At 36.9% G+C, this 20,839-nt stretch overlaps 2 protein-coding genes across 8 annotated transcripts; one reads left to right on the top strand and one right to left on the bottom strand.

The window, feature by feature from the left end:
- The first annotated feature begins 254 nt into the window (after nt 1-254).
- LOC122018656 lies at nt 255-8,381 on the top strand. 6 transcript variants are annotated; one of them, XM_042576040.1, is made up of 13 exons: nt 255-527; nt 627-2,225; nt 2,291-2,717; nt 2,830-3,900; nt 4,103-4,714; nt 4,790-4,852; nt 5,375-5,617; nt 5,705-5,764; nt 5,838-6,242; nt 6,354-6,698; nt 6,785-6,844; nt 6,920-7,921; nt 7,994-8,381. In XM_042576040.1, exons 1-13 carry the CDS (start codon nt 408-410, stop codon nt 8,197-8,199), a joined length of 6,213 nt encoding a protein of 2,070 aa, XP_042431974.1. In that variant the 5' UTR covers nt 255-407; the 3' UTR covers nt 8,200-8,381. The 6 variants fall into 6 exon arrangements, with proteins under 6 accessions (XP_042431974.1, XP_042431978.1, XP_042431979.1 ...); XM_042576044.1 differs by having other exon boundaries at nt 6,983-7,921; XM_042576045.1 differs by having other exon boundaries at nt 6,450-6,698.
- Nucleotides 8,382-9,019: 638 nt separating this feature from the next.
- LOC122018658 (syntaxin-61-like) lies at nt 9,020-15,147 on the bottom strand. Of its 2 annotated transcripts, none has more exons than XM_042576048.1 (7): nt 14,885-15,147; nt 12,275-12,388; nt 11,872-11,985; nt 11,555-11,751; nt 10,742-10,832; nt 10,404-10,469; nt 9,020-9,235 (listed from the first exon to the last, which is right to left on the bottom strand). In XM_042576048.1, exons 1-7 carry the CDS (start codon nt 14,936-14,938, stop codon nt 9,152-9,154), a joined length of 720 nt encoding a protein of 239 aa, XP_042431982.1. In that variant the 5' UTR covers nt 14,939-15,147; the 3' UTR covers nt 9,020-9,151. The 2 variants fall into 2 exon arrangements, with proteins under 2 accessions (XP_042431982.1, XP_042431980.1); XM_042576046.1 differs by lacking the exon at nt 9,020-9,235 and adding an exon at nt 9,295-9,504.
- Between the last annotated feature and the right edge of the window lie 5,692 nt (nt 15,148-20,839).

The raw sequence follows: 20,839 nt of genomic DNA on the forward strand, positions 1-20,839 counted from the left end.
GTGAGAAAAAGGTCCCCCCGAGTTTGTAATAAAGCGCGATCCCTATGGTTCAACTTTTTCCCTGGATTTACCCAAATATATACCTAAATTGTTAGTGCCCCCATGGTCCCACGACTGCCTCCACAGTCCACATGCTCCATTGCCTGAATGGTGGATCGTGGGTGCTTAAAATTGGTAACTGATGTTATCTTGGCGGGAAAATGTGTCGTTGGAAGCAATTCAAATAATTTTGAAAGCGCAGAACAGATCTCGCTCTCTTGTTTTTTCCCTAACTTTTCTCCCTCAAAAGAAAGGGAACTCGAAGTTCTTCCTACGATTCAAAAAAAGGGATTCCTCCTCTTGTTCTGATGATGAAAGATCTGTAGAATTATCGTCCAATCAGTGTGGCACATTCGCTTGATCTACCGATGGAGGTGGATTACAAGAGCAAGCCGAGGAGAGAGCTCCAAGCCCTCTGCAAGCAGCATGGTCTCCCGGCCAACCTCACAAATGCCCGGATGGCTGAGAATCTCGCTTCTCTGCTCCAGGTATGTAGGATTTTAGGTTTGTTTATTATTTGCAATTTGATGGTGTTGTTGCCCATTGTTTTCCGTTTCGAGAAGCTCATTTGTTTTACCGTGTTAAAGAAGGCAAACAGCGAAGAAATTAAGCCCAAAGGCTGCTTGAAGGGCTCTGGAGGAAGCAGTGCCGAGGAAGGAGGAGGCAGACTGCTACCTAAGAAGGTGAGCTTCTCTCTGCACGAAGTTGGTGTGCGAGCTTTGCCTGAGCGAAGGAGATCTAGTAGGAGGAAGTCTGTTGTTGGTTTTGCACCAAAAGAAGTTACTGAGGGTGCTTCGGAAGCAAAAATTGAGCTTGAAGTGAGGAAAACAAGCAAGAGGTATCACTGCAATTCACCAGATCGGAATGGGGAAGATGAGTTGGCTACAAACTTCCCTTGTCCAGGAGGAATCCCCTTGGACGAGAAACATGATGGCGCTGTGCCAATTACTAGAAATTTGAGGAGCAGAGTAATTACAGTTGAAGGATCTAAAGCATTGCAGGGTGATATTAAAGTACCTAGAAGAATAGTAACGAGGAGTAATAGAAAGAAAGCACAAGTAGAGGTTGTAGCTTCGATTCCTGAAGTTCATTCTGAAGAAATGAAGTCTAGTAGTGATGACGGTTTGGTAAATAAAGGTCGTTCTAAGAGACAGAAGTGTGGGAACGCTACTGTGAAAATTGATGAACGACATGACAACTTTACAAAGTCTCAGAATCTGTTAAACAGTCAGGAATCAGGAACTTCTGTAGCTCCAGTCGCTGATGAAACAGTAGCAATCAAAAAGATCAGGAAGCTTGGGAGGAACAAGAAAACAAATGAAGCAACTGATGTTACTGATCCAAGTATAAAACATACCGTTGTGGTACCTGTGACGAAGAGTTCAGTCGTTCATGAACCCAACAAGGAGATCAAGAGGCCGAATCATAATGCCCCAGAGCTCCAGATATGTGTGGAGAAATTAGTCCATATTACTGCGAAGGCAAAAAAGTTACACAACTTGCAGATAGGCCAGGTAATAAATGAACCACCAAATGAAGATTCTTACGTCGACTGTACTGTTGGAGATGGAAGGGAAACTCATTTAGGCCAAAAGCATGTTGAAGAATTACAGAGGAAATCAAGATGTACAAGAAGTGGATTGGTATTAGAAGCTAATAAGAATGATGGAAGGCTGAGGGCGAAGAAGAGAACAAAATCTTCATGTTTGGATGATGATTCTTTTTCACACGGGAAAGTTGAAGTGACTAGTAGATCAGACTCTACTGACCTGCTGGACGAGAAAGGTAGTTCATGCAGACATGAAGATGTTTCTGAGCAAACTGTGGAAGTTATAGACAGTCATATAGATCAAGGACCTTTTCATCCATGTTTGTCTCTATTTGCAACAGAAGATATACCCACCATTAATGCACACAACAGTTTTTTTGGCGAAGAGCAACCAATGCATAAGCATGAAAATTCTAGTAAGAAAACAGCGGCTAATGAACTGAACGTTGCAGAAGAGAAAAATTTCTTGACGAAGGAAGTTGAGCCTGTGGGGTTCGATTTGCTAGACACCAAAAAAATGGACAGCAATGTTGGTTTCTCATGTTCTTCACAAGTAATTCCTTCTGCTGACTGGTCAGTTAAGAATGTGACTCTTGAAGGAGGTAGCAGTCACTCTGGTTTAGACAGCACAAATAAGGTTAGTAAACGTTTATCCACATCTTTTGCTAAACAATTAGTAATGTGTGTGGTGTTTTATCTTAGGTAAAGGATCGGCAAGGCAGTCAGGGCTTCGTTGGTGAGTCAGCCTTCAAGCACACATATGACAACCAAATGTTGGTTAGAGACGATAATGATTTTTTGTCTAACAATTCAATTGATGTTTCTATCAAATTGAAAGATGGGTCTTCATATTCTGAAGAAGTGATGAAAGAAGACAGTAGTACTGTTCTTGAAACTGAGTGTATGAGCAATACAATTTATTCAAAAGATCAAAAAGATGGAGATGGATTGAATATGTGTTTAAATATTCGTGATGCGCCATTCATATGCCATCGTGAAGAACATTCCCATGTTTCTGCTACGCACACTTGTTCATTGAATCAACCCAAAACGATTACACTCCAAGTTAATGGTGATGGTGTTCAAGAAAACACTTCTAACACTTCCAGTTGTGATAGTGACCTTAAAGGTATGTTTAAGTAAAATTGTTTAAAACTTCTATAGTTTGGTGGGTTCCAATATGTTCACTTCATACCAATATGTTTATTTAATGTCTTCTTATGCTAGTTGTTAATTTGCAGATAAAGCAGTCCTGCCATTAACTGTTTTTGCTTGTAATGATTTAGTTGACTTCTTCGATCAGCCAAAGATTTCCAGAAATTCTATTGGAAGTTATGGAGTTGCTTCTATGGCATCATCAAGTGCTGCATATGAAGAATTCTATGGACTGAAAGATACTAATGATACAAATGTGCCATGTGATAGCCTGCATGCATATGAAGTTGTGAAGCAAGAGGGCATATTGAAGTATTCATCATCAAACTGTGAAATTACTGCTAACAGCGTGGAGCATTCTCAAGGTGAACAAAGACAATCACAGGAATCTTCTACTGCTGTTCCTGATTTTCAGTCTTGTAACATAGTACAAGATGATGATAGATGCGTCAACAAATTTAGTTCTTGCTCTAGATGTGTAATAAATTGTAATTTTTCAGAACAAGCAATTGACCAAAGGGTTCTTTCACCTATAAGACCGGAAATCAGCAGTGAAATCCAGAAAACTCCTTTAGAGGTTAAAGTTATCAATATACCATCTTCAGGTGATAACTTATACAAAAATCATCACGATGATAATTCAAGTCGTGTTGACTTGATCAAACCAAGTGATCATAGAGAACTTTCAGGATTCAGAAGTTATGGAAGAAATTCTTATTCTGAAGGTTTTGGAATGCAAGGTGGAAAATCAACATCCTTACCAGAAAAGTCTGGAGGTGCAATTACAGTTATTTTTGAACAAATGAAAGGTCTTCAATTTGATGTTGCCAAAGAAGTACCTTCTGAGCTGAAGTTGTTTGTAGATTATGAAGCGCAGGCTAATCTGCAAGATGAACTCAATCTTGAAAAACAGCAAGTCTTGCGAACAGGATCGTCTTTGTCTACTGTTGCATCTCCCAAGAGTGAAATGGCTAGTGATGCGCTTCTGTCAGATGATGAAAGAAGGCATGATGGAACCAAAGGAGTTGACTTGCCATCTCATTCTGGATTCAAAGATAAAAGAATTGGACCAGCCATTACAGAGATCAATGATGTTCTTGGCTCATCATGTAAGGATACTTTTGATCACTCTCCTGTTCATCTAGCTCAAAGTTCAGGTACGCCACCAGATTGCCCACATTTCATTGCTTTACGTTTGATGTTTATTTTTCACATGTGCAGTTCCCTACTGCTAAAAATAGTTCTCAGGCCAGTTGCTTTTGGCAACTTTTCCAAAATATTCATTAGTTCAAGTTCTGGTTAAATAATCTACCATGAAGAGTCACTATTATGTTAACTAAATGAGTATTGTGTTTATAGGCAAATTTCAAGGTGATATATGGGCTACTATAAGTACGTCAAATAGTGTGAGGAAAATTGAAGCAGTATGTGAATCACCATGTGAAGAAGATAATCTTGAGGTAATTAACATGGAGGATCATCAACCACAGATGGCTGTCTCTCCTTTTTGTGTAGTTTCCTCAATTGAAGGAAATGCATGTTTTCTTAATGATGAATTTAAACAACCAAAACATGCAAACTCAAGTGAATCAGCCAATGCCATCGAAGAGGATGCTCCTAATAAATTGTCATTATCTCTGTCCGTCCCCAAGGATATTAATATTGTGAATAATGATGACTTAAGCATTTCAAGAGTTGAAAAGAAGTCTGAGTTTCTGGCACCATTTTCTGGTGGATTGAAAGAAGTTAAGGAAGTTGCAGTTATCCATGATGGGGTTGAGAATAGTGGATTGAATGCATCATATGGGTTCTCCAACTGTGAAAGCAAACATGCTAAATCGTTGTCTAATGGTAGTGCCCTGGCTATTAAATCTTATATGGAATCAGTTCATAATCTAGATGAGGTGCAAAACAAATTTCAAGCTTCTTTGGATGCTGATAGTAAAATCACAGGAATTCCAGTAAATGAAGGTATGTCGAAAACCCCTTTATTGAAACCATCTGCATAAATTATTCTCCTCATGATAGAAGTATAATATTTTTCAGATTTTCCAGGAGGATTGAAAGGGAGAAAATCTTATGGCACTACAGCATCATCAGTCAAATATGGTCAGTCTTCAGCTATGGTTGTATGCTTAATGAACACAGTTTGTGTAGCCTAATTCCATAAAATTATATTCCTTATCAACTGTACAACTTACATGTTATGCTACTTGTGTATGGTGGCTGTCCATAGCTGCTCGCTCATATGTGAGATTTTAGGAGAGAATCAGGAGAAGCCGTTACTTGTTTTGCCATAGTATTTATTTAACTGTTGTTGAGAGTTGCAAGTGCATAAATCATTGCAAGGTGATATTTATGGTTGTGTATTAGTGAAATAACTTAAGTTGACTAGAATTGTAAGTCCTCACATGTTTCCCTTTATTATTCCTTCATTGTTTTCTTGGCAATATGATTTGAGGCTTTGGAATTGGTATCTCTTATTTAATACTAGTAAGCTCAAATGCTTTATTTCTTCACATTTTTCAGTTTACTGAATTGTTTTTCCTTGTGGTTATTTCTACACCTTGCAACTCTTTCTCACTGAAATTTATACTGAGTTAACTAAGAAAGAGGAAATCATATTGCCAGCATGTTGTACCAATGTGGATCTCCCAATGGATAATGTGAAGGATGAGGAAAACAATCTGAATGGTCCATCTAAGATCTTAATGGAAGAGGTTGCCTCAAGGATGACTGAAGACAATGAGGAAGTCGAGGTTACCATGAGGCAGGAAACTGAAAATTGGCTAGACACAAGTGTTCATGAAGAAGATGCCCAAGAGTACTTGCCACTCAAAAATGAATCAGACAACTGTTCATTTGAACTCACAGGTAGAAGAACTCCTAGGATGATTGTCTATGAACAATTGTCATTTAGCTAATTCAGTTCCTCCCATGACAACTTTTTCATTATTGCAGCATCATGCAAAACAATATACAGTTTTGAACGACAATGTATAGAAGATCATGATGAAGCAGGTATGAACAGAAGTAATTTTCTAGGAATTCTTTTTCTAAAGAGACCTCAAGAATTTTTTTTTCTACATGGCAGATATTGGTCATTCACCCAAGAATGAGCACGACACTGTTAGCAATATTGATAATACCAAGACAAGAGGAAACTTGACTTCCCCAACTTTAGGTACTGTTCAAAGTAAAGTGGAGACGTCAATGCCTAATCTAGATAATAGGAATCTCCTCTCGTCTGATGCTGTTGATGAAGGTGGAGAACATTTATGTACTAGTCCTTCTCCGGTGCCTAAGGTGTCCCTAGTTTCTGTGGATAAAAATAGTGAAATTTTAAATATTTGTCAAGTAGAGCCAGATCTTACGAGGTTTGAAGAAGCTGAAACAGATAAGGATAATGCTGATGGATGCAATGTATCCCCCAGTACCAATGAGCATTATGACGGAAAGGTGGAAAAAACTTCATCAAAAAGTCCAAATGATGGCTCAAGTACTATTCTTTTTTCTGATTTTTTTATATTGTTAAGCTATGGTTATCTAAATTTTTGCATCTTTAAAATTATACGGTATCCTTATTGAATGTTTCCTGTTATAATTTCAGGTGTTCAAAGCAGCCTCAATTATTCTTTTAGCATTTATCAGCATTCTAAAACTGAAGAAATTCGCATTGCAACTGATGTGCCATTGATGTTCTCAGGAGATCTATTTCATGTGGAAAGAACCCAGCCAAACGATGCTAATCATAAATCTAATCAGAAAAAATTCTTTTCGGATTATTCAAAGGGTAGATCAGCAGCAACAAATATGGTAGGAGAGATTGAGAATACTAAAAATGAACAGGAGGAACAAACAATAGATGGAACTATGGATTTTGAATATCTGACACGATTGGAAGCATCAACCATCTGCTCTGATTCCGCTACTGTGGATGAACTCGAAAATCAAGGTACACCATAGTACCTACTTTTCTTTGGAAAAGTTATTTCTATGAATATATTGTTTGGTGTTTGAAAAGATTCTTTACCATGTCAGTTACCGTTCCATTTGATGTGGAAAGCACGCCCAGAAAGGACACCACCATTGAAAATGAAGGTCAGTATATTTAAATGATCTTTCTTTCTTTCTTTCAGAGTTCTAATTGAAACGTACTGTTTCATGATGGATTAGATAATGAATGCATTGAGAATACATCAGAAAAATATCTTGCTACTCAGCATTTGGTTGAAGCAGGAAACAGAAATGAAAAAGACATTGAGACCCCTGACATGGCAAGCTCTCAAAATGCATCTAGTAGATGCGTTACTGAAGAATCAGAATCTGCTATAGGTATAAAGGACTTGTTTGAAGATCTTTCAGCAACAACTATGTCAGTCAGCAGCCCAGGAGCATCAGCCATGGGTGAAGTTATCTCACAGAGCACAAATGATACGCCTAAGATGACCATTGGATCTTTTAAAGTTGCATTCGATGCATGCTCTGCACTCCATGAATTGGAACCAATTGGAGTTTTGGGCACACTCGGAGATACACTGATAATGCCAACTGAAGAAGTCTCTTCAAACTCAACTAATCACTTGGAATGTGAGATGAAAAACGCTCAAGAATTTAGTACAGAGAAGAAAAGTAGCATTTGTCTGACTATCAACAGATCCATTGAAATTGAAGCTCAAACTTCCAACATTGAAATTGGTTCGGTAGCCGTATCTTGTGAAGTCAAACCAGTAAGTTCTTTAGGCACGCCAAAAGATACACCAGTTTTGCCCAATGAACAGGAAAATAGGGATGCTGGAATTCCCATCTGTCCTGGAGCAGCAGTCATGTTCGATCAAATCACAAAATGCAAGAAAGATGTAGCTCAAGAAAATACTGCCGAAGACATAAATTTAACATCTAAGACAATCATCACATCTTCTGATGTAGCACCTGAAAAGCTCAGCACTGCTAGCACATCTGGAGAAGAGCAGCTGAGCACAACAGAAGCTGAAATTGTTCAAGTTAACAATATAATTCTGGAAGAGAAATGTGGAGATGGTGGTAGTAAGGTTCAGGAACTCCTTGTTGAAACCATAAATATGAATAAACTGTCTCAGCCAACACAGGGAATTGCTCCAGCTTATTCCAGTTCAGAACATAGCAGTTTCACTAATGATGATCCCACGGAATCTCCAGGTTAGCTAATAGTTGTCTTTAGGTTTTAGTTCGATATAATGATATATGTATTCAACTTGTTTTTCGATTCAGAGTTGACAATAGAATGGGAGGAGGAATTCAGCCGCAAGTTATTAGATTTCAGGGTTTCCAGCGCCATTAAAACTAGCAAGCCGGCTGCTATGCCAGGCAAGGAGAATGCACCAGCAATCAGAAAGGATCTGCCGCAGATGCACCCAGTGGATGGATCAGCAATTAAATCATCGAGAAAGGCATTAAAGACTATTAATAATAATTAACGTGTGGAAATTTCAACGTTCCTGGTTTCGCTCCGTTTTTATATTAGTGGATTTCAACGTGTGGTTGAAGAAATGGTGTGTGATAAATGTAGCTACACAGATTAGTTTGCAAGTGTATTGGTGGACATGATTGTGTTGATTGGTGAATTTGTTTTCTATAAAGTAGGACCAAGTATTTTAAACTTGAGGCCTTTAATTATCAATATTTTTCTTGCACGGTCCTTACGTTGGTTTGGTTCCGAAATGAGATGTTTCTAGACTTCATTCTCCCCCCTCCTTATTGTAACTACTAAAACATTGGCCACAGCTTCTCCAGCGGGGAAAATAAGGGGATGAATGCGGACACATTGCGGGTATTTTTGTCTATTCAAAAGGAAAAAACAGTAGTGAAAAAGGTATTCTTATTCTATTTTTGTTGTATAACTCACATGTCTAATTTTTAGGATCCAATTAATTATAATAAATAATGCCTATAAGATCGTTCAACACTCAATCGATACTTTGCTTGTGAAGGTAAACTCATGGATTTTTTCCATCCACTCCTTTATTCCAATTGACAAAAGGTGACTGTACTCATCTCAACATTCCTATCAATCCGTCCCAAAATTAATACGAAAAAAATAAATTACGAATTGCTACTAACCCTTAGAGCAATGACTAGTGCATGAAAAAAATATTTACCTCTAACTACAATGAGATTCGAACTTCAGACCTTAAGTTGACAGTATTTTATGTGTTAATCACTAGATCGAATTCCCTTATTTCAAAATAATAATAATCCAAGTTAGCATCATTGACTATTCATAAGATGACCGATCCGGTCCCACAAAAATTTCCCACCAACTACTAGGATAAATCGAAAAATATACACGGTGACCAATGTAGAAATCTAATATCCTTTGATTACATCCTCCATTTAGAGAATTTTTTTTTATAAATACACCGTACATCACTAAATTCCTCTCTTTCCCCTGCATCGAGGGTTGAAATCATGGGATATTTTTGAACGCCCGTGGAGTTGGAAGCTCTGGTGTCCCTGTGTTTCAATTGAGATTTTATGGTCGGTAAAAAATTTGTTATAGAATCAAACAGGTCTAACTCAGGATTAAACTTGATAAAGCCGCAGAATTTGTTCAAGAATCACAGTGACTACAAAAAGCACAAGATGGTCATAATTTATTTTCTTTGTTTCCTTTACGTGAAGCATACCAAAACAAAAAGAAGTATAAAGAGTACAATTAAGAACGCTATCATCATGGTTTGGCACTTGACGCCGGTCTTCTTCATCACCATTGCAACTTTTCTCTGCGCATTCAAATTCTCTTTCAGTATTAGTCGGAGATCTTAATGAAAAACCAGATCAATAATGATTCAGTCTTCAAAATCCAGCTCAAAATTGATTTGAGCTTTTAGATTCAGACTGAAATGATTTAGTCTCTTTACTTTTGCTAACACCCTGTTTGGAAACAACTTAAGTGAAGGAATTGAATTGAATTCCATTAGAAATTGAATTCTGGCAGGAATTGAATTCAATTCCGAATGGATTAGTGAATAATAGAATTGAATTTAATTCTTTAATTTGGAATCTATTTGAATTGAATTCCATTTTTATACATTAACCATTTTATCCTCATAACTAATAATTGAATAATCAAGTTAAGTATTAGAGAATAGGAAGAACGGATCGCACAGTTAAGATAGCAGTATGAAGAAGGTGGCGCACGGGAGAAATGGTGCAAGGAGAAGTTTTCGACACAAGGAGAAACGGCGCACAGGAGAAAGGCAGGAGAAAACAAGAGAGTCGACAGATGGAAAAAAGGGTTTTAAGTTAAAAGGGTAATTAATTAATTTTAGTTGTTCATGATAAATACCTATCCAAATCTGACCATTTGAGGTCTGATTTACTATTCACGTTTTGAATGGAATTGGAATTGAATTCCATATCAAATCCATCTCAAAAATTCATTCCAAACTATGGAATTGAATTCCAATTACCATAGGAATTCAATTCCATAGGATTCCAAATAGGGTGTAAATTTGGTTAAATTTAGGCAAATAAGATATTAATCATGTTTTGGCTACTAACTTTCATATAAAATACCAAATTGAATATTTAACTTTTGTGGAAAAATGCTGAAGTGGAGTCATGTTGTACAAATAGAAATTTAATAAATAATAATTAATAAGAGAAGAAAGGAAATAACCTTGACAAAGTCAAGCCTGCTTGAAGTGATATCCATTTCCTTGCCTAGTTCATCGAATATCATTTCCTGCAAGCCAGAAGTCTTGTTAATTAAATGCCAAAAGAAATTCAACTTGGGAGCTTCACAATTCTTCTAAACCACAGGATCAGTTTGAAGGAACAGATAAAAAAACCTAGGAATAGAAAATTATTGGATGGTGATATAGAGGAAGATGAACATTCATATTTATTATCTATGGAACATATTCATGCACTTCAATTAATATTTATGTTCATTATCTATTATTCGAATGATTGTCAGGTCAGACAATGTAATCATGTACTTCTTGTTCAACGTACCTGCCCAATGAGTTCATCGTGAATGGTAAGCCCCATGTCTCCAATTCTCTGGACACTAGCACTAAGCTCATCAAGCTCCTCGTTTTGTCTCCTGAATGATCATGATAAATACTGAGATGCATTATAAAAAAGAGTTCAATATGGCAACAAGCCATAAGTATCAGCAATTTAAGGTTATTTTATCTACTCTTGAATTTCATTTAAAGCCATTTGTAGGCCATTTAGATATTAAAAGGCATCTCTTTATAGCTCAAAATCCACTTTAATAAAAATAAATTCCATGCTAATTAAATTGCCTTAACTGTCAGTGGATAAGGCTTGTTGACAAAATACCCATGGGTTGGGATAGCCCCTAAAGGGTGTAGATGGCCCCCGGGCTGACTCAGTTAGTAAGTGCATAGGATAATGACTGTAGTGGTCAGGGGGTCAAAACTTGACAAGGGATTTTATCACCTCTGTGAACCCCTATCCATGCACTTGCCAATCTGGGTTCCAGTTGAACTCCCTTTCAATGGCGTGGGACGGTCATGAGGGGGCCGCTAACGTGGCAGTACCACATTTTTCCTAAAAGGGTGGAGATGCGATATTTCACAAATATTGTAACAGCATTAACAGTAGTAGCACAAAATTAGTCCTACTTGTGATCAATAATTACATAAAAAGAAAATCTAGACTAGATGGTTGATCAACAAGCTTGAGAGAGCCCATAAAAAAGTACAATTCCAAATTATGTGTAACAGATGCACCAAGGTCAGCTTCTCTAACATTTTCATTAATATAATATAATTAACAAATTATGAGTAAACAAATAACTTGATGAGGAGTACTTGTTGATCTGATTCTGAGGTAATAAAATCACAATAATCTTTTTTGTATTGGTTTGATCCTTCAGCATGAGAAGTATTGCCATCTGGAATTTGCATCAGCTCTTTATGCACGCCTTTTACATCTGAGCTAAGCAGATTCCGCTTTTCCTTGCCAGCCTCTACAATTCTCTTCACAGTGTCCACCTATAACACTACTAAAATTGTGATGAATGGGGAAGACACCAGGTCTTAGCAAAACTTGCAAAAGATTAAGGTGTTCCTCTCATCATATGTTAAAATTAAATTAATGCAGTTTAAGCTTACCTGATTATGAGCGGTGGCAGTCCATCTCTGACTTTTCTCAAGCTCAACATGATCAAGTCCATACCAAGCAGGATCTCTGGAAGAATCTGCAATTGCCTTCTCCAATTTATCAACCTTCCCACAGAAAGAAGTACAAATTCAGGGAAACATTGAATATTACAAACAATCAGGAAGCAAATTTAAGTATGGTCCAGTGCCACCTGCCCAAGGAAAAGAGAAAAAGTATTGAAAAATACTCCTTTTTTATGTTGACTATCCTATTTAGCAATTGTTCACAAATATTCCAACTTCAGTTGTCATATAGAAATCCCAGATCTATCATGTATACCAATCCCTCAAACTAAATTTGTATTCCCACTAGTTGTTTTAGGTAATCAGTGCCAATAAAATTAAAAGGCAGTACCTGCCACTTTATGTTCTCACAGCTGGTAAGTAGCTCTCTTGTCAGGTGCACTAGCTCTCCTGTGTATGAAGGTGTCTGTTTCCATTGATGAAAAGTAACTTGCAGTGTATCAATCTGCAGACATAAATAGATAAACACAACAGATGAAATCATAGACAAATGTCAGCCCCAAGGACTTAATTCAAGATAAAATGTACTATAAATAGTTCTTGGAGGTAAAAAAAATTTATGTCCTTCAAAAGAATCATTCAAACATAAAGTACAACAGTAAGAATCACCAATTTTGGAAAAACAAAAAGAAGCAAGGTCATCAATTCACTTAAGACTATAAATTTCTAGTTTTGAATCTAAACTTGTTTTTTTGCTGCTGATAAAGATAATATATGTTGATTCTTTTTCAATCTATAATGCTCTTATAAGTTAGAATCCATGGAAAAAATACAACAGTATCAGGATGATCTGTGCTATGCTAAGTTGCGAACCAAATCTACTAAAGTTGAGCAAACAACAAATATAACTTGCATGGAAGAACATCTTATCACATAGACAAAGCAAAGCAAAAAACTAAAATTTCATTTGTCATGCTTCAAATTTTCAAATATTCCTGTCAAACACAAAACGTCTTTGTGACCCTTTAGTTTTTTTTCTTTGTCAATGTTTATGATTGCCTTTAGTTGGAAGCATGAGCTTTTATTTGTGCAGTTTGCCTTAGAGACTGATGATTTTACCTCTTTCAAACTCAATGTCAGAAACTTCCTTATTTTTATGGTTCCATATGAGCAGATCTCAGCGACTACACTATGTATTATCCCTTAATATAATTTGATATAAAAATTAATATGGAACACTAGGTTGCTCAAATAAAAAAAGACAGCCTGGTGCACGAAGCTCCCGCCATGCGGGGTCCCGGGGAAGGATCCATTGTACGCAGCCTTACCCTGCTTTTTACAAGAGGTTGTTTCCAGGATTCAAACCCGTGATCTTTTGGTCACATGACAACAACTTTACCGTTGCGCCAAGGCTCCCCTTCACACTAGGTTGCTCAAATAGAAGACATAATCCACTACTATGTCCTTTATTCTTTGGCAAACTTTTCTCATTCTCGTATCTTTATACATTTTTTTTGCTAATTTATTATGTTCAACATTTCAAGCTTCTCCAATATAACAACACAGCCCTTGCTAACTAAAACACAAGGGCAAAGTGACAGCATTGCCCACAAAATTTCCCTTGTTTTTCTACAACTAGAGTTTTCTATTTTCCTCTCAATGATACATGCATACAAATTAATGAAACTACACATTTACTATACAAAAACAATGGAGGAATCTCTCTCATCATCTAGTCACACTAAACTCCCTCAATGCTCACCACTTGCTTGGCTGACCCAATACCTAATGGATTTGTCATTTAAGAAAGAGAAGAATCCTACCTCAAACTCAAAGATTGCAGGCATTAATCCCAATCAAGCCCTATTCACTATTATTCACCTTCTCCACCAACAACTATCCCCATCTGCACACTACAAGACCTGATCGCCTTCGTCTCTGTGGGATTCAGTCCTTCAATGATACCTCATGATTGAGACCCATGTAATCTCTGCAACTCTCTCACCTTTGCCCAAACTCAGTCCCCATTGTGCCTCCCTGACCTTCTCCACTCAACCACAAGACTCAGTCCTCTCAACCAATCAACTACAATGAACTTGTCTTCATGCAAAACAGCAAGCCAGTGGCCCAATTTTTCTCAAGCATCCATATCTCTCTCTTCCCTTGAATGTCATCTCCACTAGCAATTGTTACTGACCACTATTCCACTAATGAACCCTCTAGGAGAAGGCTGGGAGTCTATTTGCCAGAAACAACACCACTCACAACCTTCTCATCTGTACAAATTTGATAGCCACCTACCTTGTATCCTTGCTGGCGAAAGACAAGTCCACTAGCTTTTTGATCAAACTGAAGCATTGTTTTGCAATCTAATTTAAAGAGAGACTTTGGCTGTGGTTGATATTGTGGCAAGCGATACTCATTCCTCCTTATCCCCTTCTCTTGCTTGAATGGAGAATCCATTAAGAAAATTCCACCATTACTTTTGCAAAATAAACATGCACCTTCGTTAATTTATATGTATGTACCAATTGAGGGGAATATAGAAAATAAAAAAGGAAGTTGTTCATCTTAACCGGCAAGTGAGATTATGGATATTTTATGAGGTGGAAAATAACCTGAAATATATTTGAGCACATCTGCCAAAAGTTTGAGCCTGCACATGCATTGTATCTCTAATTGAACCCAAACCTAGTGCGATTTTGCTAAATCTTATTTGAGCTCTTTCGTCTTTGCCAAATCTTATTCGCGATTGTTAGTTATTAATAATCGTGAATTTACTTGCTATATATGAAAAATATAATATTCACACGGGAAGGGTCTCACTCAGGGCATGACACATGCAGCCCACTATTTCAAATTCAGCGTACGCTAATCATTCATCCCAGGAATCATGAAGAGCACTTCACAGAGCAGATTGTACGAAGCAATCGAGCAAAACAAAAACTTGGAAGAATAAATTAACTCCGAATTAGTTGAATCACCCAAATATAGAACTTACGGATTCCTGAATCTCCCCTTTCACTGCATAGAATGGATCTTGTGCTGAAGTCATATCCGAGAGTAACGACCAGATCCTCCGTTCACCTGAAACTACAGAAAAAATGAAGAATCACAAATCCCGCAGACAACCCGGCCGAAGCTACAGACAAAATCTAAGAAAAACAACAAGCTGATTAGGGATGCCGATCATCAGAGAACAGACGGAGTAACGTTATGAAGCGATCGGATCCGGGAAGGAGAAGAGGATAAGGTGAGAGAGAAAGCGACCAGAGAAGGTGTGCAGTAGCAGGACCTGATACGACGGTGGAGAGAGAGAGGTAGGCGCCGTCGCCGGTTGTAACGGCGGGCGAGGCGAGCGACAAAAAACGGGAGGTTTAGAAAATTAAAAAAAAAATATTTTTGATCATTGAATATTAGTTATACGTATTAAAAAAAATCAGTAAATCCTAAATGGCCAGCCCGCCAGAAAATAAATTTATATTGTTAAAAAAAATAATTAAGTTAATTAAAAATTAATTAAATATTATTAATAAAAATTAATTAAATATTATTAATAAAAATTAATTAAATATTATTTTAAAAAATTAAATATAAAAAATGATGAGAGCCGATATAATTGACTTATACAATTATAAAATTATCTTTAATAATAATTCTAAAAATTAAATATATATATATATAGCCGGATTCTCACAATTTAATATAATGATGAAGACCGGCTCGGTCCTAGTTATATTCATACATTAGTTATAATTAAAGTATAAAAATAAAATTCTGAAAAAAAAAAGTGAAATAAAATATTTATGAATATTTTTAATTTCAATCTATTCATGACTTAGGAAATGTTAGTTTTAACTTGCTCACGTACTATTTTTTTAAATTTATTTTGGTATTTAATATTTATGATTCAGAATTAGAGCTTAAAGTTTAGAGTTCAGAATTTTATGATTTAAAATATAATATTTAAATTAAAGGGAATTAAAATTTTAAAAAATAAACAGTTTTCACAGGTGGACGTATAGACTATACTCTATATATAACTAACATTATATGTTTACTGGCGTCTCTTCCGGGGCAGCTCCGCTAAGGGGCAAGGGTGGCTGCCCCTCTTAAATATTTTAATATAACATTATTATAAGGATAGTTTTAAAAAGCTTACACATAAATTATACTTAATAAAATATCCTCTAAATTCGTCTATATTAATCTGCAGTCAAATGTTCGAATTGGAAAATTTTATTTTTCGTCATAAATGTTCTTTATCGATAGTCATTGTTAATTAAAAAAATATTATTTAAATTTTATTATTATACTTTAATTTTTGTTATGGAATGATTCTTGTCTATATAAGTATTTGTCCTCGGGACATGATGTCGTGGTAAGATATATAAGTTGTCACTCAGGTACCCGTGGTTCGATCCTCAGCTACAGCGTATTTGCAAGAATTTTCCTCCAAATGGGGAGCGCAATAAAATGATGTTGGGCGTCTGGTTGACTGCCGCGCGCGCTTCCCGATTTACCTTAGTGGTCGATGGAAAACTTTCGTGAGGCTGGACCGGTCACCCCAGGGATAGTCAATGAGGCTAACTGAGATTATCATTTTTTTTATATAAGTATTTTATCATATCTAGCTCTTTAACTCTTTGATAAAAATTTTGGATCCGGCCCTACCATGGGCATCCACTATATTATTTGCATATCATCATTATATAGTATAGCGGAAATGTATTAAGTTGTCACACTTATAATTTTATCCCCAGTTACAATATATTTGTAGAGATTTTTTCTCTAAATGGGATGTGCAACCATGGGATGTTGGGCTTTTAGGTCGCTCACTACAAGCGCTTCCCGATTTACTCTTAGTTGTCCGTGGAACACTTCCGTGGGGTTGGGTTGATCGTGCCCAGATTTGATATTACCTGGTTTATCATTTGTCGCTCCTGGGGCTACGGTGCAACAAAAGGGTGGTAAGTTGTTACCCAAGTATCCACAGTTCGATCTCTCGTTACGATGCATTTATAGGTATTTTTTTCAAATGGGGCACGCAATCACGGAATGTTTGGCTTAGCTTCTGGGTTGCTTGCCTTGAGTGCTTCACGATTTACCTTAACAGTCGGTAGGAAATTTTTGTGGGACCAGGCTGATCGCCCTATATTCGGTGTTACCTAATTCAATATTTTGAAGGACGCTGAGTTGTCACCCATGCACCCGTGATTCAATCCCCAAATATAGCACATTTGTAAGAATTTGTTCTCCAAATGTAGAACGCGATAATAGAATACTAGATTTCTAGGCCCACGAGTGTTTCTCGATTTATCTTCGTAGTCGATGAAAAACTTTTATGTGGCACGATCGATCGTCCCAAATTCGGTATTTCCTTATTTAACAAAATATATGCACATCATGTGTGCCCCTACCGGAGCTGTACGATCTACGGCACGGAACTCGGAGCGCACATTCGACCGTTGAATTCGAATCGCCAAACGTCACATCAGCAGCTGTCACCTCGAACGTGTGACGACTGCGCCGGCGACACGTGGCGCCCTTGCATAGTTAATGGGCGTGAGCGCGTGCTCGACCTTAATGGGGGTGATCTGCACATATTCCGAGGAGATTTGGGCGACGTCAACATTGACCGCCCAGCTCGCACCCCTCCAGAAGCGATAAGGAAAAAAATCCAAGTACAAAGGTTCAAAGCGCCAATCGGCAGAGAAAGGTTAGTCCTACACGGGTCGATCGAAATCCAACCAACCCATTGACGGATCGGTCAATCGGTCACCAGACTACTTGCCCAGTCAGTCGGACTTGCAGCTTCCTTCGACTAGACTTGAGAGGAAGACACGTAATCCGGTTGTAAGGTAGAGCCCGTCTGATAGGTGGTCAAAGTGGTCAACGTTAGGTGGGCGTCCGATCAGGCGAACTACCTCCATGGTCAGCAGGGTTGTCAAAGTGGTTAACGTTAGGCGGGCGTCCGATCGGACGAACTACCTCCATGGTCAGCAGGAAGAGTAGCCGGTTCGACACTTCGACAGCTCGGTCAGACACCGAGCTTCCGATGCTCATGAAGCTCAATCAGGGAGACACGAAGGTCGAGCGACCATCCCGCTCGGCCAAACAATGGATGCAGCCTTGACTCGGCAGCAGGACTCCTTCACCCAACGGGGTGTAGCCAGCAACAGCTCATCGACCGAACGGACGCTCAGCCCGGCCGTTGCATCGCCCGGACGGCCGAGTGACTCTCCCGCTCGACCTAATAATAGACAAAGGGAGTAGTTGGTAATATTTTCTTGGGAATCAGTGTCATTGATAGGTGGCGTGGTCGACGGCATAGTCAGATAGAGAATCGTACGGTGGAAACTTCCACTATCACGTTAGAGATACGACCGGACTGTTAAGGTATGACGTTAGACACGCTTTTCTGACACATCCTTTCCAGGTATGCTTTGAGAAGCGTGTACATCTTGGGAAGCGTACATGCGTCTCTCGAGAGCCCTATATAAGGACCCCCAGATTTCGACGGAGGTATGCTTTGATCACTGTAGGTACAGTTACGCTGCTCCTTTTTTCTCTAGTTCATTCTTCATTCTCCTACTGCCAATGATTGACTTGAGCGTCGGAGGGCCATCGCCGGGAACCCCCTCCCCTGGCATGCCACTAACGACTTGTGGTTGCAGACTCAGCTCGTAGGAGGTTCACGTCATCTTCGATCGACACCTAGTCAGTATGAGTACAGTCTCCTTAGCATCCGTCTACTCGCTCACGGACATGATCAGATAGTATAATTGTATGTCTTTTCTTTTTATTTGCTAAATAACTTTGATTTTTTTTCTTAAAGGTTTTATTTGAATCATTTCTTGTGATAGATAGGGGTTAGCAGAAATATTAATTTTTTATTAAAAAAAAAAAATACTTTTTGGGTTATCCTTTTCTCTAACCTCTTTAGGAAATGAGTAATGTAACCCCCAACAGGGATCATATTCATATCCCTCATCTAACGTTAGTTGGTCAGTCCCGATCGATCTTTAATCTTTAATCTTTTTATTTTTATTTAAAAACTTTAAACAAATAGCGAAGATTTAGTTGAGGATCACATCAAATCGTAGCCTACCAAATAATCATGATTATTTTTGACAAAATTAAAATAATATCCTTTTAATTGAATTGTCAAAATAAATCTTACTCTATTTTTACTACCTGAATTATCTCTTTTTACTCGACCAATCTAAATGCAAAGAAATTGAACCGACAATTAGATAAGCATTAGGATCAACATCATATCATAACAATTATAAGTCCTAGCTAGTTACTATAACACATAGTACAAGTGAGATCATAACTAATTTAAAGTTATTTTTGGTAAAAATAATAAAAAAGGTGAAGCTTCGATGTCTTATCAGTGTTCCCTAACAATTAATTTTTTAATTGAACACGATAACTAACCCAATAATTTCAATGTCCTGTTGTTTATGACATGATTTTGGAATCTCACCTTCTCAAGAACTCCATCCTCGCGAGAGCGACCTCAAACCTAAAACTATTGAAAATCTTAATGGCTATTTTTTTTTTAACAATCAAGCTCTTACTGTTTTTTTTAATTAGGTAGTCAGTTCTTACAATTTAATTAATTTTAAAAATGGACAGTTTGGTTAACTTTTTTCTTCCCTCTATTCTTTTATTCCTCTTGTCACGACCTTATCTCCATATCCTTTGCCTAATTTGAAATCACTCAAAAATTTATCTATCAGCTCCTCGGTAGGATCCTCTGGTTCAGGATCTCTGGACCAATCTTAAACTCTTACATGTTCATTCCATAATATACAGGACCTTTTCTGATTCAAAAATTTTAGATAAGAGAATTTGACTTCATCAGTTCCTAGGCTTTCTTTCAACTTCATTTAAATAAATAAAATAAAATGATAGTTTTTATTTATGTCACACTTCGAGTTTGATAATTATTAAAGGACAAAACACATATTTAAAATCCACACATTTCATTTTCACCATTATAATTGTTTAAATGATTCTAAGAGCTCGCACTTTGACGGGAATGCAACAAACGTTCGTTAATTTTGAGGGTTCACGGAGCTTCGTTATTTTTTATTATATATATATATATTTAAAAAAAATAATAGAAATATTTAGAAAGTTAGGGAATATTAATCGTGATACATGCAATTATTTATATTTTTAATTATTTATGTTATTTCATATTAATCATTTGTAAATTTAAATTTTATAAAAAATTTAATTATATATAATTAAAATATGAAAAAGATACGAGGAATATATATAGTGATAAATGTGGGAATGAAATAGGTTCTTTACTTTTTAACATGATATAGATAGATAATGAAGGAGCTCATAAATCTTCTAATTTTTTTTTTTTGTAATGATTTTCAAGTGGTACGTACTTTGCCACTTTGATACTAGCAAAGTCAGGTAGCCAAACCACTTTAATGATATTTTAATATTCAAAATGGAATAGTAAATGTATGATAAATTAAAAAATAAATTTAATAAAAAAGGATATATTTCTTTATTCTTTGCCCTTATTTTTTTTTTTTATCTCCGGAATTAAATTATTTGATTTCCTACGGTTACACCTAGACCGCCACCAGTGAAGTCTCCAAGACAAGCCGTGGGGTCCTTATAAGTTGACCAATGAGTGAGTGAGTAAGCAACGGGGATGCAATTTTAATTATTTATGTTATTTCATATTAATCATTTGTAAATTTAAATTTTATAAAAATTTAATTATATATAATTAAAATATGAAAAGATACGAGGAATATATATAGTGATAAATGTGGGAATGAAATAGGTTCTTTACTTTTAACATGATATAGATAGATAATGAAGGAGCTCATAAATCTTTTATTTTTTTTGTAATGATTTTCAAGTGGTACGTACTTTGCCACTTTGATACTAGCAAAGTCAGGTAGCCAAACCACTT

This window comes from Zingiber officinale, chromosome 9A (assembly GCF_018446385.1).
Source record: "Zingiber officinale cultivar Zhangliang chromosome 9A, Zo_v1.1, whole genome shotgun sequence".
NCBI lineage: Eukaryota > Viridiplantae > Streptophyta > Magnoliopsida > Zingiberales > Zingiberaceae > Zingiber > Zingiber officinale.

Bases quoted from the DNA above. Each gene is read 5' to 3' on its own strand.
- LOC122018656 (XM_042576040.1), top strand. From the start codon at position 408: ATGGAGGTGGATTACAAGAGCAAGCCGAGGAGAGAGCTCCAAGCCCTC. The intron at 4,853-5,374 runs GTCAGTCTTCAG...TCATATTGCCAG, and splicing joins AGCATCATCAGTCAAATATG to CATGTTGTACCAATGTGGAT. The intron at 5,618-5,704 runs GTAGAAGAACTC...TCATTATTGCAG, and splicing joins CTGTTCATTTGAACTCACAG to CATCATGCAAAACAATATAC.
- LOC122018658 (XM_042576046.1), bottom strand. From the start codon at position 14,938: ATGACTTCAGCACAAGATCCATTCTATGCAGTGAAAGGGGAGATTCAG. The intron at 11,752-11,871 runs GTAAGCTTAAAC...GTAGTGTTATAG, and splicing joins CTGCCACCGCTCATAATCAG to GTGGACACTGTGAAGAGAAT. The intron at 9,505-10,403 runs GTTATTTCCTTT...TTGAATGCGCAG, and splicing joins GCAGGCTTGACTTTGTCAAG to AGAAAAGTTGCAATGGTGAT.